The sequence below is a fragment of the Dermochelys coriacea genome, chromosome 26, assembly GCF_009764565.3.
Source record: "Dermochelys coriacea isolate rDerCor1 chromosome 26, rDerCor1.pri.v4, whole genome shotgun sequence".
NCBI lineage: Eukaryota > Metazoa > Chordata > Testudines > Dermochelyidae > Dermochelys > Dermochelys coriacea.
This window is the reverse complement of record NC_050093.1, coordinates 7,774,575-7,802,017: the sequence shown is the minus strand read 5'-3', so window position 1 is coordinate 7,802,017 and position 27,443 is coordinate 7,774,575. Positions and strand designations below refer to the sequence as shown.

The window sequence follows — 27,443 nt, the reverse complement described above, 5'->3', positions numbered from 1 at the left end:
CAATGTTAAGCCTTGCCTCCTCTTTGTTTCCTCCACCAAAACATTTCATTTTTATTGTAATGCCTCAATAAATATTAATGCCTTTCCCAGATGCAACCATTTAAAATATATATGGATATATATAATGACAGGCCGAATACTTTATACGGGTGCCCAGTTGCAGTTAAAATTGACTGGAAAATATCTGAAAGGAGAGAGCGAGTGACCTGATTCAACTGGAGGAAAGATGAAAATTCCTCTGTGGAGAAAAGATGAAAATTCCTCTGTGCATGTGTTTGTCGAAAACCAGGGAGGAAACATTAAGCACAATAGTATATCCACTGGGCTCTGAAGAAAATATAAATGCCATAAGCCACAATGTAGGCAATGGCAGAATAGTACTAGAACGCTAAAATATTAAATACCCTGGCCAAGATTTTCAGCGGTGACTCTAATGATGTGGGGGGGGCCAGCTTAAGACAGTTGAAAGTCTGATTTTCAGCAAGCAGGGGCTCAGCAGTTTCTGAAAGTCAGGCCCCTTTAAAATGTCTTGGATGGGGCACTGCAAATCACTAGTTGTTGTTGAGTATCTTGGGGCAGATCCCCGAAGCCTCAGTGTGCTGGGGTGCTGAGCGGTCTCCATTCCAATGAGGTCAATGAGAGATGAGGGCTCTTGTCATCTCATAGGGGGTGATTAGCCTACAAGGAGCAATGAATGGTTTTTAAAAAAAGAAAATTACGGACTAGATCTTCAGTTGGTGGCTCAAACTTCAATGGAGTTTTGCTGATTAACTCCATCTGAGGATCTGGCTCCAAATATTTTGGGTTTGGTTCCCTTCCTGGGTTCTATGAGGTTCTACTTGGGTTGAATTTCTGTCTATGTGGACCTACGTGGCGAGAGAGAGAGAGAGGGAAAAAAATTGAAGTTGGAAATAATTTTTCTGATTAATTTAGCCCTTATTTCCGTTTGCCTGTTACCCGCAAACAGGTCATGATTCTTAAGACTTTGTTTGCAATTACTCCATGAATAGTTAGCTTATGGTTTGTTGGCAAATGGTGTCCAATATTTGTTCAGGATACTTGCTTGCTTCGCTCACATGGCATTATTTGTTTTCCCAGCTTGGATGACCTAAACTTCCTAAACAGGAGAGGTCCTGTTGTCTTTTTGCAGATTATCTGCCAGCATTTGTAATTGTTTGAACTCAGCAAAAAGAGTGTTTGCAAGCGAGAGCGTTTCTGGCTTGAACTTGCAAATACTCCCGTGTGTTAGTATGCACAAGGTTTTTTCTTTCTGGAAACATATTTGCAAACAAAATTTTTCTCACCAAAAAATTCAAATAAAAGGGACTGTGAATTCCACACCAAATGGAATCAACAGGACTTATTTGCAAGAATATTAGTGAATAAGTTTTTGCTGCATTCACTCAGCTCTACTCATAAAACATGAAATTTTGTATGATTTTTGGTTCTCTGTGCAGCCAAATGACTTAGGGCTCTGTTCATAGAAGTTTCCCTCTGACAACGGAGCACTGATCCATCTTCCACTGCTGAACTTGAATATCAAAGTGAAAAGAGATTGCAGTATGGACACTGTGCTTTTACCTTTCTCTGCAGCACACAAAGAACCAAGAATTAATACAATTGTGAGCAAAGGGAAAGCGAGCAGCAAATGATTGGGATAAAATGATAGTTTTCCTTTGTGAAACGTAAGAGGAAAAAGAAAAGGAGTACTTGTGGCACCTTAGAGACTAACAAATTTATTAGAGCATAAGCTTTCGTGAGCTACAGCTCACTTCATCGGATGCGTTTATGCTCTAATAAATTTGTTAGTCTCTAAGGTGCCACAAGTACTCCTTTTCTTTTTGCGAATACAGACTAACACGGCTGCTACTCTGAAACCATACGAGGAAAAGGGTCAGAAAAGGTTCAGACTGGTTTAAAAATAATGGAACCCTTTAGTGCAGCAGAACCCCAAAGGAGGGTATTTTTGTTGTGGGCCCATGTTTCTAATCTCTTCGGGGGGGCTTGTGGGGAGGATTGCAGTTGTTGTTTTTTGAGACACACAGAAAGGAATCGGATTCTTAAATATTTATTTTGTGTGCTGGGGGGAGTGGATATTTGAGAGGCGTAAATAAAAAGTGAGGTGAGGAAGTAAAGTTGATTTCTGGTTTATTATTATTATTTTGTTGTTGGTAAGCCCTGGAAAATATACATCTTTCTCCTTTAAAGTTCTAATTCAAGGCATGAATGTGTGAGTTCTGAAGGGACTTTGGGACTGCGGTAAAAAATCGTTGTCATAGTAACAGAAAGGGAAATAGGCCTAGCTCACCTGGGACTTTAACTTACTGCAAAAGCTGATTTATTTTATTATTAATTTTTTTTTAAGAAAAGCACTCAGCAAGCGAAATAAATAAATAAATTGTTCACTGTATTCCATGCCAATTCTTCAACTATTTAAAATGTCTCTCCTATACTCACGCATCCTCCCTCCCTCTCATAGCCTACACAGATTTTCTTGTCCCAGTTCAACCTGTTTTGTTCTCCAAATGTAAATGTGCTCCTAGAACAGAATCACGGAAGCTGTTCACGTTCACGATGGAGGACACTTAAAATATTTCTCGTCTGTCACGCTGGGATCGTGATAGCATGGTTGGGGGGTATTTTGTATCTGAAAAGTGAAAATGTTTGCAAACGGTTGTGTTAACCCCTTGCACTCCTGAAATTCATCAATCTTATCAGTGCAGCCATCATTAGAAAGATGGATTTGCTTATTCACATGGAAGGGCCTGTTGAGAACGGCTCTCGAGTGATAGCATGTCAAGGCTGCGCAAAATCCAAGCACTGTGGTTCATAACGTTTGGCAGTTTCTGCTTAGAGTGCTGGAAATGCAACTTACATAAATGACAAACTACGCCCATGCAGAATTGTAAAGTATGAAGGATTGGTGTATTTGACAGAAAAAAAAATCATTGATAACTTTGACAACACCACTATGTATACCTACTGTAAATCATCACCTAAATTCTGCATTGGGTCTGCTATATTCCCTTAATTTCTGTTTTTGTCACCCTTTCTCTTACTATTATGTAAGATTGTAATTTGGACGGTCAACAGTTCTGTTTATCTTTAATAAAAATTTAGTAACTAACTGTCAACATGAAATCTGGTCAGCTTTTTTTTTAAATGAGCTTAAAGTAGTTTCAGGTCTTTCACCTGCCCCAGAGTTACCCTGCCAATTGTTGTGGTTTTTACAATAGCATTATCCTCCAATGTTGTTGCACAAAAGACCTACGCAGACAACAGAAGAAATAAGGGAAACTGGCTAAACAGAAAGGGCAGTCAAATACACAAGTAAGGACACTTCAAAAAATAGAATGCCAGATTCTTAGCAGGTATTGGCCAGTGTAGCTATGTGGAGCTAGGTTGACTTACACCAACTAAGGATCTAGCCCAAAGAGAATATTTAATTTCCTGTTTCATTTAGAATCACATGAGATGTTTCTTATAAGTAACAAATTTCAGCAAGAAATGTGATTTATTTTTAAGTTTTTTAGACCGTCTGGTTTATATACCCTCACGTACATCGCGATGATGCACACTTGCATCAATGCAAAGCAGGTAAAATAATACTAGATGTTAGTTTCTTGTTAATAGAAGTGACACAGTCTTTTCTCTTTGCAGATTCTTCTTGAAATTTTTCCTCAAGTGCAATCAGAATTGTTTGAAAACAGCAGGGAACCCCAGAGACATGAGACGTTTCCAGGTAAGCGTTAGGAGACTTGACATTAAGTAAGTTGTCTGCTTTCCTTTCTTTTCCCTTTTTTTTTTCACCTATATTGTTCATAATAAACAAGGTGACAGTAAATGATAAACCGCTTCAGATATTGTTAAAGATTTTCTTCATTTGCTGCATTTAAACCCTTTTTTCTTCTCCCCCCGCCCCCTCTGAATCCCCAAGAGGGGGCAATGTACTGTACCAACCAGCGGTGGATATTTGATTTGACACCCTCGGGCAAAGCACTCACACCCACAGCAGGGATCATGTTTGTGATACTTAGATGCCTCAGAATTTTTCAAAGTAGCTCTGTACATGGTACACAAGCACCCCTCCCTTCTACTCCCCACTCTCCCCCTCTTTTTAACTCTTGCATACCCTCCCTTTCAGCCTCTTTAAAAACAGCAGCCAAAATAGTCATGGTCACTTTAAGATCTCGCACGGCAAAGCAACAAGACCCATGGGACAATGGCCCAGCTGCTTTGCAGAGAAATCTGCCACTGGTTTCATCATAGCTGTCGCTGATGTATTGAGAATACCAGCTAATAAAAACACAGAGGGAGGTGAAGTGTGTCAGGTTGCAAACACTGGTGAGGAGAAAGGCAGACACCGTCTCTCCTCTCTCACCCCAAATATTTTAAGCAACTAGATTTAATAAATAAATATCGCACCTGTAATTCATCCCTCACACAAATTATAACCATTTCTAATGCTCCCTGGAAGCACTGCAGAGCACTCTCTGTGGTTAGAAAAGTGACATTCTAGAGGTCACCGTAGAAATGTGACCTTAAAAATGGCTCTTCCGTATCCCATGTACAGAGAGACAATGTGGTCTAGTGACTAGGTTACTGAATTGCAAGTCAGGAGATCTAGGTTCTGTCCCTGACTCTGTGCGACTCTGAGCGAGTCATTCCATATCTCTGTGCCTCAGAGTTCCTACCGGTTATATGTGGAAATGCAGCTCACTGACCTCTTTAAATCTCTTTGAACCTGATTCAGGAAAGTACTTAAGCACATGCTCAGATGCTTTGCTGAATTGGGCCCTTTGAGCTCTGCAGATGCAAAGGACTATCTAAGTGAGTGGTGCTATTATGTATTATTGATATTCCTGTTATGTCTGCTCCTTTAATCATCTGTTCTATCGTCAGTGACGGAGGATCAGCTGGGCAGGGGAAGGTTCATTGTCTGGCTGATATGCAGGGCTTGAAGTTATGAGAACTGGATTTTATTTCTGACTGCCGCAGACTTCCTGTGTAGCCCTTTGACCAAATCACGCCGCTGCTCTGTGCCTCAGTTTCCCCATTTGTAAAATGGGCATCATATTTCATGGGAGTTTTGTGAGGCCTAGTTCATTAACGTGGGTATCTAGATATTGCAGTGATGGGCATAAGAGAAATGCATAGAAAGCCAGTACAGCTAGGGGAGAATAAGCAGGATTCTACTCTGACTCGCGTATCAGCAACAAAATTCTCAGCCAAGCTGAGAGGCAGCATGGTCTAGTTGGGAAAGGCAACAATGTCTGGAAGAATAAGGATGGGTCTGCAAGACCGGCACTCCTGCGTTAGACTCCTAGCTCTGCATTTGTGTTGCTGTGTGGCCTTGGTCAGGTCCCAATAATGGTTCTGTGCCTCAGTTTCCCCATCTATAAAATAAAAATTAAACGTGCCTACTTACAAGACACATTGTAAGGATTGGTTACTGGGTTCGATCCTACAGTTCTTACTGACGTGAAAAATTCTACTGATGTTGAGGAGGGCTACTTGTGTGAGTAAGGGCTGTAGGACTGGACACTCAGTGTTTGTAAAGCACTTTAAAGAGGAAGGGGCAGGTTGAAAAGAATGGGAACTGCTAGTTAGGTGCCCAAAATGAGCCACACGAGCACTAAATATTTCTGTATACAACGGCCGTTATCATTAAAGATTCTTCATGCACTGAATGTTATTGCTAGGGCTGGTTGAAAATTTTTCATCAAAATGTTTTTTGGACAGAAAATGGCTTTGTTTGACAAAATAGAAATGTTCCCCAAAAGGATCGTTCTCAAAATGTTTCAGGTTTCCATTGAAAACCTGAAAACTGAACATTCTGATTGCTGAAAACAAACACAACAAAAGTTTTCAATTTGCAAAGCTCAAAAATGTCAGAGAAAAATATAAAGACCAAAACAAAAAACCTTGTTGGTTGAATTTTTAGTGGGGAAAACTAGTTATTTATAAATAGTAACTAGACCAATTCTAATTATTATCCAAGGGGTTCAGATACTCCATAGTTATCGCCTCGTCTAAGTTTAAGGAATGCTGATGATATCTTGGATACAACACTCTGTTAACTGTCAGCGAATGAACCTTAACTTTTTAATGGCAACGCTCCTCAGCAAAGGAGCATAGATTGTTATTTTGATCCCAGATGTTGCCTGCCAAGATACGAGAAAAAATCTGAAACAGGAACAAAAATCATCGTATGGTTCATAAATGGGAGCCAGCAAGTACAGTACGGAGACTGATCGAGAGAGAATGATTTTGGAATGTAGTGAAACGAAACAGTTAGGGACTGTCTTTTTGTTCTGCGTTTGTCCGGTGCTTAGAACAATGGGGTGGTCCTGGTCAATGACTGGGGCTGCTAGACACTACTGCAATAAAAATAAATAAAAATAGTATTGCTTAGTCTGCCCCAAAGCCAAACTCTGGATCCAAGAACACCTGAACTTTAGATCTAGTTTCAGGTTTTTTTGCCACCTACCCTGTCTCTACAGCAGGTGAAATCGAACCCCTGGGTTCGGACGATGCCCTAAACTGTGGAAGAGTTTGGATCTGGATCCAGATTTTCTGGCTGAGGTCAATCTTTAGCCATCAGTCTTGCTCCCAGTTTGACTCTGATCCCAAGGTGGTGATGTTATGGAGCCTGAATTAATTTAAATTCCTAATTGAACATGGAACAAGGAGACTGAAATCAGCCTTAATCATTCACGTGGTTCCCAATGGAATGCCTTGAGCCAATCCGCCTGGCATGCCTCTCACACGTGCCTCTCCATTGCTTTTGAACTGTGTACTAAAATCAGCAGCTTATTGGAGAAGAAAATGATTTGGGATAGACTCCTCCTCCTTCTGGGTTTTCTACCTTGCTCTATGCCAAGCCTGAAAATTGGAGCCAAACGAAATTCTCCGGTTTTGTTTCACAGAGCTTATTTGAACTCTCTCTGGTCTCTAGCCCACATGGGTTTATATCCTCAGAGTTTCACTTTGACCTTGAGGGTCAAACCTAAAACCTCATCAAGAGACTCAGTCACGGCCCCTAGGTTTCTTTAATTCTGTGTCAAAATCACGATGCTAGCCTGACTCTGATCCAAAATAATAAAGGTGCTCCCACTGCAATGGCAAAATCTTGTTTATTTTAGTGAGAGCAGGATCTTAGTCCAGGTTTGCTCAGAACTGTGTATCTAGGAAACAATCTTAGTTCCCAATTCCCTTAGTAATAGAGTCTGAAATTTAGGTGAGTTCAAGGACAAGGGAATAAGTACCTGACCAAAATCAGCATGGAAAAGATAGAAAATGAATGTGGGCAATGATTTTCTTAAGAGCGGTGCAGTGGGTAGGGTGCAAAGAGCAGTTGGATGGGAAGTCTCATCTTCTAGCTTCACCTAGTTTTTTGTTTTAATTTGTGCAAACACTTGTTTTATCTGCCTTGGTGTCAAAAGTTTAAACATGCGAGTCATCCCAAAATATTGGTTGTGCTCTCACACTCCAAACACACGTTCATTTTAATTCCACTTGGTAAGCTTTACATCAACAAAGGTAATGAATGTGACAGGGTTTTTTTAATGAGGTTAGAAAAGACAGCGGTCAATCCTAGAAATGCGAGACCATCATAACTGCGTTAAGCAGAGTCTGACTTCTAGGCAAAAATAGGAAACAAGCAGCTATTTTATTGATTTTCCTGATTTAATTAATTTGGTTTTATTTGTGGACCAGATCTAAAGAATTTCAGTGGGTTTCCTTAATACATTCTTAGTAGAGTTTTGAGTATTATTAAAGCGCTAGTCGTGTGAAAACTTAAACAGGTGCTTAACTTTACTTACATAAGTAGATTGACTTCAGTGGTGTTACTCATATAATACACCGGTGCATGAATAATTGCCTGATGGGGACGTTATTTGTTTACTTCTATTGTGGTAGCACCTACCGGCCCCCACACAGAAATTGGAGACCCATTTTACTAAACGTAACACAAACAGTCCCCTGCCCCACACCGACATAGTTATGATTAGACCTGATTTCATCACCTTGAAATTGAGTTGGTTTCACCCAAAGAGACTTATGAATTTTGGGTGCATTACAAGCATGAAGCACACTCAGGATTTGCTGTTAACACACAAATATACATGATGTAGATTGAAGTTGCACTGTATGATATATTTTATGGAATTCTTCAAGCCCAAGAGGCTGGGTTACTCATAACTTGGAAAAGTCTCAAGGTAATGGTTATGATTAGAGATGAGCGTGAACCACAGAGTTTGGGCTTTAATTGGATCACAACCAAAGTTTACGGGTGCTGGGATCCAAAGCATTGGCTCCGGCTTATTTATAGGAATGGTATAAGTCTTAGCTATTATACTGCACTGGTACGATTTACTTGTGGTTTTTTTTTTTTTTTTAAAGTCTAAGTTCATTTCATTTATATCACACCTGTTTAAAAAAATAGAAAAACAAACCGGTTAAATTAACACTGAATTGTAAATTTAATGCATCTCCAGATGCCTACAGAGTGTAGGGTTTTTTGGGGCGGGGGAGGGTTGCTTTTTTGTTTCTTGTTTTTTAAGAATAGTTCTTCAGTTTTGAGAGCAACACCAGATGGTTTGTGATCTCATCAACTGTTTGAAATGTGCTTTGCTACTGAGCAGGAGCTTCAAAGACACAATGAAAATCACTTAACTTATGGCTTTTTGACCAATCCCGGAGTCAGTTTTCTACTGTGGGGAGAAACCATCTATTTCCAAAGTGAAATGGTTTGAGATTATTTTATTTTAAATTCTTTCCAACACACGCACATCTTTCTTACAGGCAACCTAATGGCTAGAGCAGGAGATGGAAACAGGACTCCTGGGTTCCGTTTCTGACTCTGCCCTTGACTTGTGTTTTGACCTTGAGCAAGTCAGAACATCTAGTATGCTCTTTATTCATATGCAAATTGAGTGTAATTATCTTTCATGGAGATGTTGTGAGGTTTAATTAATGTTTGTAAAGTGCTTGGAATTACTTGGCTGAGGCTTTAGAAGTGACATGCACTATTTACAAAACCAGAATTCTGGAGGTCGGGAATCTGATTGTGGGAAATGCTTAGATTGTGCGTGTGCGTGTGCGAGAGAGAGAGAGAGGGGCCTCTTGGCTGACGTACCAGGGATTAGACTGGAGACTTGGAGAACTTAAAGGATAAATTGCTACATCTCACACAAAAGAGCCAAGGCTCTGTAAGTGGGATTGTAACAGATTCACATCCTCTGTGGATTGGGCGCAGATGTGGGGACCTGTAACCACACGCTCACCAGTGGGTTGCGGCAAAAAAGGTTGAAACTCAGGGAATTGTCATAAAATACAACCCAAACTATTTTAAAAATAACAATGATGCACTCTGTGATGCTCACTCACATCAGGTTTCAGAGTAGCAGCCATGTTAGTCTGTATTCGCAAAAAGAAAAGGAGAACTTAGAGACTAACAAATTTATTTGAGCATAAGCTTTCGTGAGCTACAGCTCACTTCATCGGATGCATCCGATGGTGCCACAAGTTCTCCTTTTCACTTACATCAGTTACCCTCCTCAGATGTTTGAAGTCACTTGGCATAGGTGCAACTTTTGGAATTGGTGAATATTTTCCCAAGTATCCAGTGGCTGTCCATATATTGGCCCCACAAATTCTAGCCAATTCAACTCATTAGTACTTTTATTAATGAAAATATTTGTTGTTCGAGGTGAGACCCTCAGTGGAGCTACGCCAGTTTACACTTGCTGAGGATCTGGCCCCATTTTTTCATATTGGCAATTGGAGTTCACCAGAACTGGAAATCTAAGCCTTTATAATACCACCATATCCATCGTCACTATATTCTCAGAGGGCAATTCCCCCAAGAACAGCATAAAAAAACATGATACACTCCACTCCACTTAATGAGGACTTCTCCCAGGGAACTTGATTGAAGTCCAGTGATACTTAATGGTAATGACCGCTGCATAACGGCGAGGATGGTAATTCTGTCGACTTGTGATGAGGCACTTCAGCTAAAATGAAAAGGAGTACTTGTGGCACCTTAGAGACTAACAAATTTATTAGAGCATAAGCTTTCGTGAGCTACAGCTCACTTCATCGGATGCATTTGGTGAAAAAAATGTTTTTTTTTCACCAAATGCATCCGATGAAGTGAGCTGTAGCTCAGGAAAGCTTATGCTCTAATAAATTTGTTAGTCTCTAAGGTGCCACAAGTACTCCTTTTCTTTTTGCGAATACAGACTAACACGGCTGCTACTCTGAAACCAGCTAAAATGCTTAACTAAGATTCAGCACTAAAGCATTAGCCTCCTGTTGACTGGGAATTCTCCTTGCGCCAGGATCATCCTGGCTAAGAAGATCCTAGAGCACCATTGTGGTTCAGAAAGTGGACAAGCAGGAAAATATTGGCTCTAACCACAGACCTGTCTACCCACTGCATTTGAAAGAAACAACGACATGGGATATACCTTTCTCAGTGCTCCAGAGAGAGGTAGAAAGGGGTGGGGAGAAACAAGGTATATCCCTAGAGATAGTCTTTCCTGACCCCAGATTGGTTGGCTCAGTTCATCCCTGAGCATGTGAGAAAAAGCTCACCTTGGCTAAAAATTAATCCACAAGTTCTAACATACTAGAATCCATGGGCACTCTAGGGCCCCTGAAATAAAGTCAATGCAGATAGTCCTCTGTGCCTTCATTTTAGGATCGGGGTCTAAATGTGGAACTCCAACTGAAATCAATGGAAGTTTGGTGCAGAGAGAGGTTGCTGGCATTTTTCAATTAAATGCCAGCAACCTCTCTCTGCACCAAATTAAATTTCAGATGAAATTTTCAAATGAAATTAAATTTCAGTTAAGCCCATCCCTAGTTCAACTAGACAGCAAACACGGTATGCTAAGCATTAATCCTGAAGTCCTCATTAAAGCAAAACTCCCATTGACATCAGTGGGAATCTTACCTGAGTGAAGACAGCAGGATGAGCCTGTGTATGTCTGTGTGTGTGTGTGTGTGTGTGTGTGTGTGTGTGTAGCTTCCACCCAGGTGGTAAATAATAATGAAAATATCCACATAGTAGCTATTCTTTTGGAAAAATTAAAATAACATGGTACTGTGACTGCACAATTAAAAGGGAAAGTACATCAGGAATTTAATATTGTTTCCAGATGTCAAGTGTCATAAAGAATTTTTTCCTCACTTGGAAGGGTATCAGGAATTGGTTTTTTGTTTTTTGGGTTTTTTTAGAGCTCATTTCCACAGCGATGAGACATAATGCATGTATGCCTGATGTGTATGCATGCATAGGTAAATGTGTGTGTTTAGGGATACAAAAGCAATATGTATTGTCCATGTACAACACTGTGTGTATTTATATGCATACATATAATTTGGGGTGGCACATATTTGTGTGTGTGCGTGCGTGCGTGCAGAGACAGATATAGCGTGTATATGATAGAGAGATTGCTTTGCTTCTACCTTACATTTCATCTGAGGATCTTGACACATTTTACAATATTAGCTATTTTTCCTAACAATGTATCTTCAGGATACGTAAGGAATCCTCCTTCCTCACCACCCCTGTGGACATTGACATATGCACCCTGCTGAAAAGGGGACTCAATTAGCAAGGATCCTCCATTGCGAATGTCCAGCTGTTAGTGTCCGAGGTTTAAATCTTGAGACTATTAATCACAGCCATCTAGACAGATCTTCGCTGTCAGAAGGGCCGTGGAGGAGAGGTGGCCTCTCACTCAGTTAGCCAAGTAGGGATTTGTAAATTAAAACTAGCACTTTGAATTGTGTTTGGAAGCAAAAGGGAGGCCAGTGCAGCCTACAGAGCCCAGGTTTAATGCGTCAAACATGGATAGCACTTCTGTTCTCTGCAGCAGTTGAAGCTTTAGCTTGGTCTTCAAGCAGAGTGCATTACAGTAATCCAGCTGAGAAATGAGAATAACAGAGGGATCTAGTGAAAAAATGGTTACTCACCTTCTCGTAACTGTTGTTCTTTGAGATGTCGTTCATGTTCATTCCAATCAGGTGTGTGCATGCACATGTGCACAGTAGCTGGAAGATTTCCCCCCTAGCAGCATCCAAGGGCTCTGCCGACCCACCACCCCCTCAGTTCCTTCTTGCGGCTATTCCGACAGAAGGATAGAAGGGTGGGTATTTGAATGGACATGAACAACTCATCTTGAAGAACAACAGTTACGCGAAGGTGAGTAACCATTTTTTCTTCTTCGAGGGCTTGTTCATGTCCGTTCCAATCAGGTGACTCACAAGCTCAAATTCAGGAGGCGGAGGCGGAGTTATGCACGGATTGGAGCAGTGCTCGTCCGAAGGCCACATCGTCTCTGGCCAGCTGCGTAATTGCGTAGTGAAAGTGGGTGGATGGAGGACCACGTTGCTGCTCTGCAGATTTCCTGAGTCGGAACCTGAGCCAGGAACACTGTAGATGAAGCCTGAGCCCTGGTGGAGTGTGCAGTGATCGGAGGTGCAGGAACACCTGCCAGATTATAGCCCTCACGAATACAGGACGCTATCCATGACGAGATGTGTTGTGATGACACAGGCTGACCTTTCGTTCTGTCGGTCACTGACATGAATAACCGGACCAATTTTCTGAACAGCTTCGTTCTCTTGATGTAAAAGGCCAGTGCCCTGCGGACATGCAGAGAGTGGAGTTTCTGCTCCCTGCTGCTGGAATGTGGCTTTGGGTGGAATACCGGGAGAAAGATGTCCTGGTTAATGTGAAATTGAGAGACAAGCTTTGGTAGGAAAGGAGGGTGAGCTCCGAGCTGAACCTTGTCCTTATAGAACATGGTGCAGGGAGGCTCTTAGGTTAGGGCCTTAAGCTCAGACACCCTCCTGGACAAGGTTGTCGCCACCCGGAATGCCACCTTGTAAGAGAGGTAGAGCAGGGAGCATGATGCCAAGGGTTCAAAGGGCGGTCCCATGAGTCTAGAAATAACCAGGTTGAGGTCCCAAGCTAGGACAGGCTGCCGCACGTGAGGGTATAGCCTGTCGAGACCTTTTAGAAACAGGCTGACCAGCGGGTTATCAAAGACAGAGCGGCCCTCCGTGCCCGGGTGGAAGGCCGAGATGGCGGCCAAGTGAACCCTTATTGACGACAATGAAAGCCCCTGCTGCTTCAGATGGAGGAGGTAGTCCAGAATAAGTGACACTGGGGCCAGCGTCGGGGACGGAAGGTGCTGCGCCGACCAGACTGAAAATCTCTCCCACTTGACAAGATAGGTAGCTCTCTTAGAGGGTTTCTTGCTGCCAAGGAAGACCTGTCTAACCTGGTCTGGTTCGGATGTTGGAGACGACCATGATCTTGTGTCAGAAGGTCCGGGAAGAGCAGCAGGGTGACCCGGAGCTTCCACGGACATGTCTAGGAGAGATGTGTCTCAGTGCTGACGGGGCCAGGCTGGTGCTATCAATATGACCTGAGCTCATTCCCTCTGGAACTTGAGGAGTACCTTGTGAATGAGCGCTATGGGTGGAAAGGCGTATAGGAGACAACCTCCCCAGTGGAGGAGGAACACATCCACTCTGAAGCCCAGGCTGTGGTTCTGGAACTGCTGGCCCTTCCTGTTGCGTTGCCTGGAGAACAGGTCTATCTGGGGAAGCCCCACCTCTGGAAGATTGAATTTGCAACGTGGCCATGAAAGGACCTGCTGAGGTGGTCCACCATCTCGTTCTGTATCCAGAGGAGGTACGATGCTTGTAGGTATATTGAATGTTCTACACAGAAGTCCCACAGCATGAGGACTTCCTGGCACAGGGGAGAGGAGAGTGCTGCCCTGTTTGTTGATATAGAACATTGCCGTAGTGCTGTCCATCATAACTGATGTAGGTTGTCCCTTTAAGTATGCCCAGAAGGTCTGGCGTGCCAGGCGCACGGCTGTCAGCTCTCTGACGTTGATGTGGAGAGCCAGATCTGCCTGAGACTGGAGACCTTGAGTCCTGCGGTCTCCTAGATGTGCTCCCCAGCCCACGTCTGATGCGTCCATCACTACCGACAGAGATGGCTGTGGACTGGTAAAGGAGACCCCTGAGCACACCTCCTGAGAGTTGAGCCACCACAAGAAGGAGTCGAGGACTGGGCAAGGCAGGGTCATGATCCTGTCCATGAAGCTGTCCCGGGCTGGTCGATACATCGATGCTAACCATGACTGGAGCGGTTGGAGCGACGACTGCCATGCACTAGGTGAAGACTTGAGGTGCTGCTAACAGGCTGAACGGAAGGACGGTAAATTGGTAGTGGGTATTGTTCACCACAAACCTGAGGTTCTTCCTGTGGAGAGTCTGAGGGGAGCAACTCCATGAATGTAGCCATCACCGAGCAGGTATTGTAGGAGTACCTGCTGACAATGGCCTGCTGGTTAGATATTTGGAGTTGTACTCCCCCTGTTGAGTACACCTTTTGCCCGAATAGGTCTAGTTTTTTAGTGTCCCTATTCTTGGGGGTAGGGCCCTGAAAGTCTTGCCTCTCCCACTGGTTAGCAGCGTCCACCACCAGTGAGTCAGGCTGGGGGTGGGAATATAGGTGTTTGTAACCCTTGGAGGGTACGAAGTTAGTTACACTTGGCAGTGGGTAGCAGTGAGGCCGGGGTCTGCCACAGGGTCTTAGTCATGTCCATAATGGTCTTTATAAATGATAAAGCGATACGGGAAAGGCCAGAGGGGGCCAGGATGTCAACCATCGGGTCTGCATCATCTACCGCTTCCTCCGCTTTAATGCCCAGATCCTGCACGACCCGGCGCATCAACTGCTGCAACACCCTGGAGTCTTCCAAAGCTGGGGCTACGGAAGTGCCCGCCAGCGCTTCATGTTGTGAAGAGGAGGAGGTGGCCACCAGAGGGGGTGGTTGCTCTCTACCCTCCCCACCCACGGTATCTCGTGACCCCGGGGGGACTGTGGTCGGTTGGCCCAGCTCCAGCGCCACGAAGGGCATGGGTACTGGTGCTGACGTCCGGACCCACGCCGGTGCCAGTGTAGATGCCTCATGTAGCATCTGCGCCAGGGTCTTCACCGATGCCGTTGCAGCCAGTGTCGATGATGCCGTCGGTGCCGAAGGCGCAGCGAGCACTGTAGCAGCAGTCTGAGCCACTGATGCCTCCGGCGGCGCCACGGTCGGTGTCGGTGACCGTGCCGTGGCCGATGCCGTTGACGCCAGAGATACTGGCTCAGTCGCTGGTCGTGGCAGAACAAATGTTGCGGACACCACTGATGCAGCTCCCAAGCGGGATCCATGGCTCCGACCCTGGCCCTGATGGAAAGCCCATGGAGTCCAAAAGGGCCACTGAGCCGGGTTCTGCTATTGTGAGGGCCACTGCATTGGGTGGGACCCCCTATGGTGCCGTGAGCTGGACCTTCTGCTCCTGCTATAGTCAGAGCGATACGAGTCCGACTCTGATGTTTCAGAATAGGAGGACCAGGGCAGCACTGCACCTCTCGACGTAGACTGTTGGGAGCCTGGGGACCGACTGTGCTCCCTGGATGGAGGCACTGACCTCGGTGGGCACCGAGGTGAAGGGGATCGGCGTGACGTCATCGCTGGCTTTCCCTTTGACTGAACGGGGTGCCAGGATGGAGCCTGCAGTACTCACGGCCTCGGGGTCGAGACCGGCGGCGTGAGTCTCAGCAGGTCCTGTGCTGCCTCAAAGCCTCCGGGGTGGAGGGGAGCGGCAGGTGCTCTGAGGGGGTTCGGCCAGCGTGACGGGCTCGGACTTGACTGCCTCAGTTGGGCAGGAGTCGACATAGCCCCACTCTGAGCCTCAGAGCCGTGGCCCAACTGAGTTGCCACTGATGGCTGATCCCTGGATCTTGCTGAGGGGGATCGGCCTCTTTTTGTCCTCCTCTTCTTCTACGCCGGCTACTGGGACTGGTGCCAAAGGCTGGAGTGCCCTTGAAAGGCTCCATGACGGTGCTGAGCCGCCTTGGCAGTGTCTTTCTTCGACGTCAGATCTCTCAAAGATGGCGCCAGAGTGCTCCGTGCCGAAGAAGACATACTGGAAGCAGGATCCCCGGCGCCTGGGTCCGACTGATGTCGGAGAGCTGCCTCCATGAGGAGGATTTTAAGCCCTCTGCTTCCTCTCTTTAAGAGTTCTCAGTTGGAATTCCCGACAGATCTTGCAGTGGTCTTTTTGGTGACCCTGGCCCAGACACTGTAAACAGGAGGGGTGGGGGTCACTTTTAGCCTTGCGCTTCACGCACTCCTGGCAAGTCTTGAAGCCCGGGGATCGCGGCATGCCCCGGTGACAAATAATGGGGGGAAGGAAACCGGGGCAGGGGAAGGAGGGGAGGAGGACCCCCCCCGTAACTGAAACTTATAAGTGAATTAACTACACTATACTAACCACCTAGAACTAACTATCTACAACAAAAACCGAAAGTACTGCCAAGCCACTTGCCAAAGCAAGAGCAAGGGGAAGTCCCAGCTGCCGTCACTGGCGGTAAGAAAGAACTGAGAGGGTGGCGGGTCGGCAGGGCCCTTTACTGGGTGTTATGAAGGTGCGACTCCAGAGGGCACCTATGCCAACCCCACGGATGCTGCTAGGGGAAAAATCTTCTGGCTACTGTGCACATGCACGCTCACACACCTGATTGCAATGAACAGGAACGAGCCCTGGAAAAAACATGCAGGTTTCTAATGTTGCCGGGGAATAATTAACTAATATCTGAGGCCAGTAAAGAGGAATCATCCAGACTAGCAAAACAAATCTTAAGAAGTGCTGAAAACCCCACTTACAAGATCACAAATCTCTCTCCATTATGTTTGCTGGAACCCAGATTCAGATTGTGTTGCCTTGTCCTTTTTATTCTAACTGTTCAGGTCACTATAGTCTTCATTTTGTTCTACAGCTACAGTTTGGAGAACTAGATGATTCAAGGAATTGGGTTGCAGAATCTTTTGTTTCTACATAATCGCTTAAACTTGAGCCCAGGTCAGCCATGACCCAAAAGGGCGTTTGACGCCCTATGTAAATAATTTGGTGTTCTCAGTCTCTTTCCCAAGAAGAGTTTACCAAAGTCACAACAACGTGTGCCACCAATTGCTGATCTCAGTGGAGCAGCCATAAACTGAATGGGCATAGTGGCCAAATCTCACCCATAGAGGTGATCTCATCAGATCAGGAATCAGACATGTTGGCATAGTAGTACCAGAGGTAACTTGCCTGTGCTGTGGATAAATTTGAGGACTTAAATCTCCAGGGAACTCAGGCCAGCACTTTTCACCAACACTCAATGCACATAAAGAAAACAAAGCTTGCCATGTTTTACGATCTTGGGAGAACAAGTGGTATTGATGGATATGCATTCAGCAGGGCATTGGCAAAAATGCCTATAAATGGTTAACAAGGTAATGGTAAGAAATGTTGACCTTGATTTGTTTAGCTAAGATGTAAAGATTTTTGAAGGTCAAAGGTGTCCTTGTGTAGTGTTTTGGAGTCTAACTGTGTCTGACCCTCTAACATTAAGCTGCTGTGGCCTGTAGTTTTGAAGAGTGAAGCAAACCAGGGGGAAAGAGAGAAGGGGGAGAGAACAGGAAATGGAGTGAGGTGTTTCAGGAAGTTGTCAGGAGTTGACTGATTGATTCCAGATGGAAAGGGTCACCCTCCGTGACCCAGGAAATACTCACAGGGGGAAAGCAGTTGTTGGCTTGTGAAAGGGGAGGGCCTGGGAGTTAGAGACTATGGTGGAATGCACGTTCTGCTTCCTTTTATTCTTAAAACGTTGAGTCTTAATCTTCAGTATTCAACAATTTGATTGTCCTCGCCCGGCAAGGGGGAATGAGTGGAGCGAAGTCTGGAGCGCCAGTAACTTTACCTCCATCATCTAAAACATTCTTACTCTGTAGCATAGATTAAAAAAGTGAACCAGAAGAATCATAGTCAAGAAGACACAAGCTCTCTTTTGCTGAATTGCAGTAAGGCCAACAGATGGGCCCAAACCAAAACCCAAGCTCCAACAACCTCCAAAAAAACACTGAGCGAGTTCAGATCCAGATCCAACCTCTGTGAGTTGGGTCCATCTCGGAGGATGGCTTTATTTAAGTACTCTGGCTTCATCCTGTGAGGTGGTGTCTTCGCCCCCCCCAGTGGTGAACCTGAGAGGTGACAAAATGAAACCACCCAGGAGAGGGGTCTTAAGCGGGGTTTCAGCAATCGCTGCTCACCATGGGATTTGTGGGTGCTCAGCACTTAGCAAGAATGCGACTTCTGTCGGGAAGTTATCGTTGTGTTTCAGGGACCAGTAGAACCTTTTTAAATGGAATGTTGATCATCTATATTCTCTCTCTTTTTGTGTATAATATGGACACCGATATAGTCACACACCTGTAATGTGTATGATTATATTTGTGTGTATTAATATATATTTTGTGTGTGTGGATATATAAAATTCTCGCTATGTGGCTGGGTATTTGTATATTTTATATACGTGTGTGTGTGTGTGTGTGTGTGTGTGTGTGTGTGTGTATAGGGTATATTTTTGATTTACATTTGGTTACAATTTAAAATCTTGTCGTAAATATTTCAGACACTGGAATGATTCAGGTCTATTCCCCTGTTGCCATAGCGTGGTCTGTGCTGGCCAGTGAAAGATTAAAATTTATTTCCATTGTTTAACGGAAAATAATGAGGTGCATCTGACTGGGTTCAGCTATGTCATGCGGGAAATGTTCACTTTGGAACAGAGTCTCACTCCACCCAAATGTGCAATGATGAAATCAGTTGGCACACACAAAAGCAGCACATTTTGTGACAGGAATGCATGAGAAGTATTAATGTACAGTATGACAAGAGCCTTTTGGAATGAATTAACCTTGTCGTAAAAAAAAAAAAAAAAGAGAGAGTGAGCGAGAGCATTCTTTAAACCAGCAAAATCCTACAGGAGGGCAGGGTTTTCCTGCTGTGTGCTGAATACAGTTTATCAACAATTAAAGCCTGAAAGTCTCTTACTTAAAGCATGACAATGGCATCTTTGAAAATTCATGCACACGCTCAGGGTCAGATCCTTAACAGCTAGCAGCAAATGAGGGAGGCTCTGTTGAAGCCAAGGGAGGTACACCAATGCGGACCAGCTGAGGGTCGGGACTTCAAAGTTCTAACGAGATACATGCTCTTCATACTTGTTCAAATGAAGGATATTTTTTTTTAATAGATGTGGTTTAAAGACGCACGTATCTCTGGGTTTAATAGATTTATAGCTTAGGACATTTTGTTTTAAAGAGAGATCTCAATGAGTCTCAGTAACAAATATAATTATTTCCTCTAGGAGTTGACTTGTGTCCTGTTGGAACCCAGCGAGATTGGACAAAAAGGGCAAGATTTTCAAAATCCATGATTTTGAGAGCCACAATTTGTGGGTGCCCAAACTAAGACACCCTTAAAGCGGCCTGATTTGCACAAAGTACTGAGTGCCCACCTTCTGGAAACCAGGCCCTTCTACCCCTTGCAGCTAATGGAAGTTTCTGTTTATCTCAGTGGATAGAAACCTATGTTTTAGGAGCAGATGGTTGTAAGTTTGATTTCCTATGATGTACGTGTGTGTAGGATAGCAGATGGCTGTGCTTCTATATATACATAGCAGTGGGCACATTATTCTGGTGCTCTGCAGTCTGCCCTCTTTGTCTCTACATACAGACCTCTATGCTACAATGCATCACAGAAAACTAAACTTAAGACGGTCTCTAGTCTCTGGTTCATTATGTCATGTACACTGAGGATAGCATATGGCCCTTTGGATGCCATGTTAAATGGAATGAAGGCACAGGATAGACACTGAAAATATTTTTTCCCCCAGTGGGAAATAAACAATTATATTTTACAAATAGAACAGGATTTTAATTCAATATAATAATAAATACATCAAAAGCTGAATACTGAAACAAGTCATTTACCTGCCTTTTTTCTTAGGTTGTGTTATCAACAACAGTGAATGTTGATGGACATGTATTGGCAGTGTCTGACAACATGTTTGTTCATAACAACTCTAAACATGGACGGAGAGCGAGGAGACTTGACCCCTCAGAAGGTATGGAACTTTGTCTGGAATATGGTACACCAATGAAAACAAACACATGCACTCTGCACTTGAATTTTTGTTTGTTTTGGTGGGAATGGAGAGACTTCAGGGGCTTTAGAGAAGGAAGATGAACCCAAGAAAGGCTCTACCACATGCAGAATATGATCCTTCTTCATCTAAGAGAGAGACTCCCCCCGTCTATTCATTAGTTAGTTTGTACAGGGTTGTGAAGATGAAAAACTCTGTAAAAGCATTCACAATTAGCTAAGAATGTCAGACTTACTGCTCAGCTGGCCTAGACTTGATTTCAGGCAAATTAAGCAACATGACATCTTACTTAAACAGAAACATTACAGTGCAAGATGTGTATGAAAAAGTGTCAGTGGTTCTCTTAAACAAACTGTGTGCAAAGCATAACAATGCGCAGAAGGAAACTGACACTAATTGATTTTAGTTTGTTTGGCTAAGCAGGAATTGCCGTCGTCCATGGGACGGTTCTTGGGGTATATTAAAGCAATTACCAATACCTGTATCTGTTAAGCTTCAAAGTGGGTAACCCCCGCCCCCTCCACCCCCCCCCCCATCCCCGTCCCCGCCCCTCTCACAAACTCAACTTCTTCAATACAGGCACCACTTAAAATAACTTTAAAATCCTATCTGTCTCTTCCCCCCTTTTTCAATCTCCCCGAAGCCTGTGAAAGTGAGAAGAGTTTGTGATGTTAGTAGAAGAGGCAAGCAAGGCTATTATTTCATTACACTGTTTTGTTGCCCCCCTTCTTAAATGTGCCCTGTATCAACCTAAGAAGAATTAATGAACTGGAAGAAAATGATTGAATCAGTAAAGAATTCGGAGCAGTGTTAATTCCCCCCCAGCGGGTAGTGAAATGGTAGAAGGAAAATCCCAGGATTCCAAGCCTAGGAAGCCATCCAGTTTTTCCTTGACTGATTGGATGTGATTGACTGGCTGTTCAAAGGAGTCTCATGTTTTTGGAGCCCTGCCAAAGTTCCCCTCCACCTCTGACCCTGTCAACATTGGGAATGGAGTGATGGATTGACTTTGGTTATGGCCTGGAAACCATATTGGGTTCCTGATGGGATGTATAGTCCAGAGGCCTTGAACATATGGAAAAGAGCAGGAAAAAACCCCTATTCCATAAAGTCACAAATATTATTAGAAATTGTCTCTTGATAGGAACTGGAGGAAACAAAAGATATTTCCATATCTCTTTATCCCATTGATAAATACAGTAAATCGTAACACATCCCTCCTACAGCCTGCTTTTTTTGTTCTTGTGTGATCGTATGCTAATGAGAGTTTTTAAAACAGCCTCTGCCCAATCACTTAAGGGTTTCACTTTTACACCCAGTACTACAGTTGGCCTATTAGACCTTAATGACACAGTGTTAAGTGCCGGTAATGAACAGGCGAGCAATTAACACGAGCAAGGCAGAGAACAACATTATTTTATTTTACTTTCGGTTCCTTGGACTGGTAAGCAGTCTTTGTGGGTGAACGAATTAAGGGTACATGTCCTAGCTGTGGTGGCACTGGGTATACAAGCCAGCAATACAGCTGCAGCAGTGCAAACCCCCAAGAGTGGACAGGCGAAACTGTGATAAGTCACGATTTGCACCAGTGCAATTTGTGCAAATAACAGCTTTGCCTATCCACTCATGGGGTTTAACTGGCCCTGACCTACCCAAAAACCTAGGCTCCAAAGCCAGTTGCAAGAAAACTAACTGACCACTCTGTTATCCCTTTTTTGTTTAGCCACACCATGCATCAAAGCTATTAGCCCAAGTGAAGGCTGGACTACAGGGGGCGCAATGGTGATCATTATAGGAGACAATTTCTTCGATGGGCTACAAGTTGTATTTGGGACCATGCTTGTATGGAGTGAGGTAGGCAAAAGTAACTTGCTATTGCATAGCTGTATAGAGAAGGTCGATGGGGAACTACTATTCACTCATTCTCATCATAACACAAGAACAAGGGGATGGTCCATGACACTGAAAGATGGTTACTTTAAAACTGAGGAAAGGAAATGCTTTTTCGCTCGTACTTGGTTAGTCTGTGGAATGCTTTGCCACATTGTATCACTGTGTCCATGAACTTTCAGTGGGATTCTAAAAAGGACTGGATGTTTATATGGATAAGAAGAATATCCAGAGTTACGGGGAGGATTAAAAGAAAAGGCCAGGAGTTTGGGAAAGGAAACAAACCTTCAAGTTTCAGGGCATAAATCAACAATTAATTAATGGGGGCCAGGAAGAAACTTTCCCTGTTGGCAATTTATCCTGTAAGTTGCCTTATGCAGGATTTCTTGTACCTTCTTCTGAAGCAGCTGGTGCTTCACATGATTGGATACAAGATGCTGGAGTAGAGGGACCACTGGTCTGATCCAATCTGGCAATTCCTAGGAAGTAGTAAACGGTTTCATTTGCTTGAGAAACACAACCCGGGGCCAGTGGGGAAAAACTCAAACATCCCATACATGACATGCTTCTCTCTTGTTGTTATTTCCCAGCTCATCACACCTCACGCTATTCGAGTCCAGACCCCCCCTCGTCACATTCCTGGTGTAGTTGAAGTCACACTGTCGTATAAATCCAAACAGTTCTGCAAAGGAGCCCCGGGCAGGTTTATTTACACCGGTAGGTGAACGTGATTTACTGTGGAGGGCTGGAACATGAATGTCTTTTCCTCTCAGTAACATCGATTACTCTCTCTTAAATACTTGCCACATGCCATTTGAAAACTGTTCTGCTATTTGTAGTATTTGGAAGTGTAAGGAGATAAAACCTCTATACAATGAGGAAGCTAAGGGAATATTACTCCACATGTTAATATATTTTGCAGATTAAAGCTCATGCTGATACAGTATGGCTCTCTCTCTAGATATATTAAGTGTACAGTAACTTGATAGCATTGCTCTGCATACTGGAAGATGTTTTATTTATAACGGTATTTATTTTACATTTCTCTCTCACTGGGGGTAACCTCTTGTTTTCAGGATGGCCCCCAGGGATAGGCAGAATATGTCTTATGTCTAAAGAAGCCAATGAGCTGAATGCAAAATAAATCTTGATGGCTTTTTTGTTTTTTAAATGGATATTGTCAACTTGTTTAGTGCCCCATATTTACTTCTGCCATCAGAAGAATATTTATATTTATATATGGAGAGAGATCTAGAAAAAGAAATCAGTGCAACTAAAGAAGAATCTTCATTTGTTGTCAGTATACACAGTCAAGTTTTACCTCCTAATATATGTGGCTGGAGAATGGTAGCATGTTTTAGAGCATTATGTTTATATGTGACTAATAGCTTTTTAGTAGTAATATTTTATTTAGGTGGCTGAGAATTTAAGCAATGATTTTTGGTCTAAAAAACCTACGATTACTATTAGATCTGGAAAACATTTATAGAATATTAAATTTGGGACAAATTTCACAGCAAAAAAAATTCAATTCTCAGTCTGAAAACCCCAGAAATTTTTCAGTAGTAATCTTGCAGTTTTTTGACTACCTGGTGAGCCAGTCAAAATGTTTCAAAAATGGGAATTTTTTCAATGAAACATTGATATTTTTATACATTTATTAAATGTATAATTTTTTAAAAAGCAATAATTCTCATTTTAATTTTTAATGTGTTTTTACAAGCTTTCATGATCATTATTCCTTAAGAACGTATTTATTCATATGTATTCTAGTAGCAGGCAGGAAATCCAATCTAGGATCAGGGCCCTGTTACGCTAGGTTCTGTGCAGACAAATCAGAAAACAGTCCTTGACCCAGTGAGTTTACACTGTAGGGCCCTGATCCAAAGCCCACTGAAGTCCATGGAAAGACTTCCAGTGACGTCAGTGGACTTTGGACTGGGCCCCAGATGATTAGGGCCTGAAACTGATCTCGCCCCAGAATAACCTCATTGAAGCACAAGGAGCTGCTCTGGATTTATACCTATGTTTGTGAGGTGAGACTCTTGCCATAATTTTTTGTAAGCAAATTCCCTTTAAAGAGACAGCTTTGATTTGTAGAAGGATAAATCTGAGCCCTCAATACATAGAGCACAGCTTCTTTAACTAGCTGATAAACTAACTGAAACGCAAGTGACTGTGATCTCAAATCTGCATGAAACGTAATTGTATTGTACAGAAGCAAGATTGAAAAAACCCATAAGGGACCCAGTCCTATGCAAATGAGCTTTCTCATTGATTTCACTTACTAACAGGCTGCAGGATCAGGGTTGGGTCTGGTATGAAACTTACAAGGGGAGGGTCTGTTAGTTCTTGAGCATATCGTGAGTCAGAGACTGAAAATTTAAGTTCTTCTGTGGCTCTTCTTACTTATTTAGGCCCGGATCCTGAAAAGATACAAGTGCATACACAACTGAAAATCCAATGGATTGGACTGCTCGCATGCTTGTGTGCAGGATCAGGGTCTTAATGATGGAGAAATGCATAAAATAGAGCGATGTGGGGCAATTATTCCTCTTTTTGTAGGTCTGTGTTCTATGTGCAGGGCTGATCTGTGCCATCTATAGAGGGTTGAAGTCAAATTGTAGTGCTGCTCTCTGACATGTTAATTAGCGAATTTCCACCAAAGAGGACATGAAGATGTACATGACAAATAGCAGAAGAGAGAAAGGATAATATAATCTGCCTGTTTTGCTCTTGTTATCAGTGTGGAGATATCTGTTTAGATTCACTGAGGAGCGAGTGGGTGCTTACTGCCATATGTTACAAAATAGCATGTTAGCAGAAGATGCAGAAGTACATAAGCTGGTGTGAAATTAGACAACTTTTCAATCGATCTATCCAAGGACTTGTAGTTCTCCCATCATGTTAGGCAAAATGATAAACACAGCTATTAAGTATAGCGTAATCAATTCCCCCAGGTCATTGCTGCTGATAATAGCAGCAAAAACAACTTCCAAGCTATGAAAATAACATGTTTATTTTTCTCTCTCCGTGGCTGGGATATCATGAGTCTGTTTTGACCATGCTATGAAGAACCACAAAGGTTTTTTTAAAAAATATTCTGTAGCTCTTTTTGTGTCCATAGTGCTTTACAAACTTTACCTACTGCACCAGGAAAATGCAGCCACTTCTCGGGTGGAGGATGGCAGCCAATGGGCACATACAACAGTAGTGAGGGAAGGGAAAGATAGGCAAGCACAGGAAAGCCTCTCTCGTGGAGAATAAAACAGCTAAAAATGCCTTAAATATTTCCTTCAAGTTTTTTATAAGAATTGGCTGTAGTTGCTCACATGTATGTTGGGGGAGGTGGTCTGTGTGGTGGCAGATGGGAGGAAAGGTTGGTTCTCTCTATTAAATTGTGTCCACGCTATGAAAAAGCGGAGAACCCTTTCTTTAAAGAAATACTCTTTACATTCAACCTCCATCAGGCAATATTCCTAAGAAACACACAGGCCATAACACCATCCCCAGAAGAACAAAGAGTGAGGAACAACATCTCTTAGTAGTAGTAGTATTTGTATTACGGTAGAACTTAGAAGCCTCAGATAGAATCAGAATTCCATCGGGCTAGGCCCAGATTTTAAAAGATATGTCGGTACCTGACCCCTTGATTTCAATAGGAGCTGGGTCTGTAAATGCTTTTAAAAATCGGGGCCTTAATGTTTATAAAATTGCTGTGAGATCTTCAGGTGAAAAGTGCTAACTAAGGGGCATGTGGTGTTAGAAGCACTGAATAGTTGGCTAAAGGCAGACCATGAGCATAATTAGATAATATTTAGTCCTGCTATGAGTGCAGGGAATTGGACTAGATGACCTTTTGAGGTCCCTTCCAGTCCTATGATTCTATGACTATTATTATTATTTATACTTTCGTACTACCCGCAAACCTAGAGACCCCAACTAAGCTCAGGGTTTGTGTGCCAGGCACTGTACGTAGACATCGTAAGTGACAGGCCATACCTGAAGAGTTTGCAATCTAAACAGATGAAAGGAAGTGTTGTAACTCCGATTTTACAGCTAGAGAATTGGGACAGAGAGAGATTAAGCAATTTGTCCGGGGTCACACAGGGAGTCTGTGGCAAGTCTGGGAATTGAACACAGGTGTCTTGAGTCCTGGCCCAGAGTTTTATCACGAGACAATCCAGACCTATTATAAAAAGGTGGAGATGGAACAGAAATGATTTTGGTAGTTTGAAGTACATGATTCTCTATCATTAGAGTAAAGCTTTCAATATTTAATAGATAATCAAATAGTAATGTTCAATCTGTTGAAGCTTTAGTTTTTTATAAAAGAGCAGCATTGACAAGCTGAAGAAGAGAGTGATATAAATGGTTAGTATAAGAATCAGAGAGAAATTTTCAGGGTAAGTCTAAATGCCCCACAGTGGTGCTGTTGCCGGAGTGCATATGCTCCCTGTAATGTATATTCAGAATAGACTATGAGGGAAGTGTGCTGTGCGAGCAATGCTGCCATTGAAGTTCTGTCAGCATTCCCACTCTTAAGTGCTATCACTCAGGATGCTGCAATTCGGCCATCACATTCCTCTCACCACCAAAATTTGATGTGTGGCCTTTTCCGTAAGGATTCCATTATGGAAAACTCGGACAGAATTTAGAGGTCTATGGAAAAGTCTTGAAAAATTGACTGACAATGCAAGCTGCTTTTTGGCGTTTGTTGAACAGCCTTGTTGAATTTGATAATGTGGATATAATTATATAAAATTTTATGTAATTATATATAGAGAGAAACAAAATCTTGGCCTATAAGCCTTTGGTGTGTGTGTGTATATGTATAAAATACACACCACCTATAACCTGAACATCCCATAGCATTTTTTTTAGTGGGTTGGTGGTAACGATGTTGTAGCCACATTTCAACTTGGGAACTGAACCTAAACCCTCCCCCCACCAGCACCCTTCAGCTTCAATTGGAAATGTTTCCCTCAGAGGTGGTTGCCTTTCATTGCTGAACAAAGCGAGCAACTTGGATATTTTGGGCATGTCCTTTTGTGATCAAAGCCGCTGTATATCTAATGTGTGTAAAATGGTTGAATTGTTCTCCGAACAGTTTTATATGATCTAGGAACCTTCTCCTGCTCTAAGATGTCAGAGCACAATACAAATAGATACATGCCAATTCCTTGGGAAAGAACCATGTTGGGTAGTAGCCAGTTCCTTTCCATGAGTAATATATTTGGATATTCCTCATTAGATATTTTTAGGTAAATACACACACACACACACACACACACATATATATATATTTTTTGCTTAGTCCAAGATATGTAACCTAAGCTAGTAGTCTCACAAGCAAGAAGAGAAATGGCACATAATGATGTATAGGCCCTCCAGAGAATTGTCATGAATTCTCAAGATTGGCACACAAAAAAAATGCCCTCTTTCTGAAATGGGATTTAGATTCTGT

At 43.0% G+C, this 27,443-nt stretch overlaps 1 protein-coding gene across 1 annotated transcript in view; it reads left to right on the top strand.

The window, feature by feature from the left end:
* EBF2 (EBF transcription factor 2) overlaps window positions 1-27,443 on the top strand; it is a 174,058-nt gene that overhangs the window by 123,238 nt on the left and 23,377 nt on the right. Inside the window, 4 exon segments of the mRNA XM_038384671.2 lie at window positions 3,661-3,742; window positions 19,930-20,047; window positions 21,810-21,940; window positions 22,567-22,693. Of these exon segments, the coding sequence (XP_038240599.1) occupies window positions 3,661-3,742; window positions 19,930-20,047; window positions 21,810-21,940; window positions 22,567-22,693 (458 nt within the window).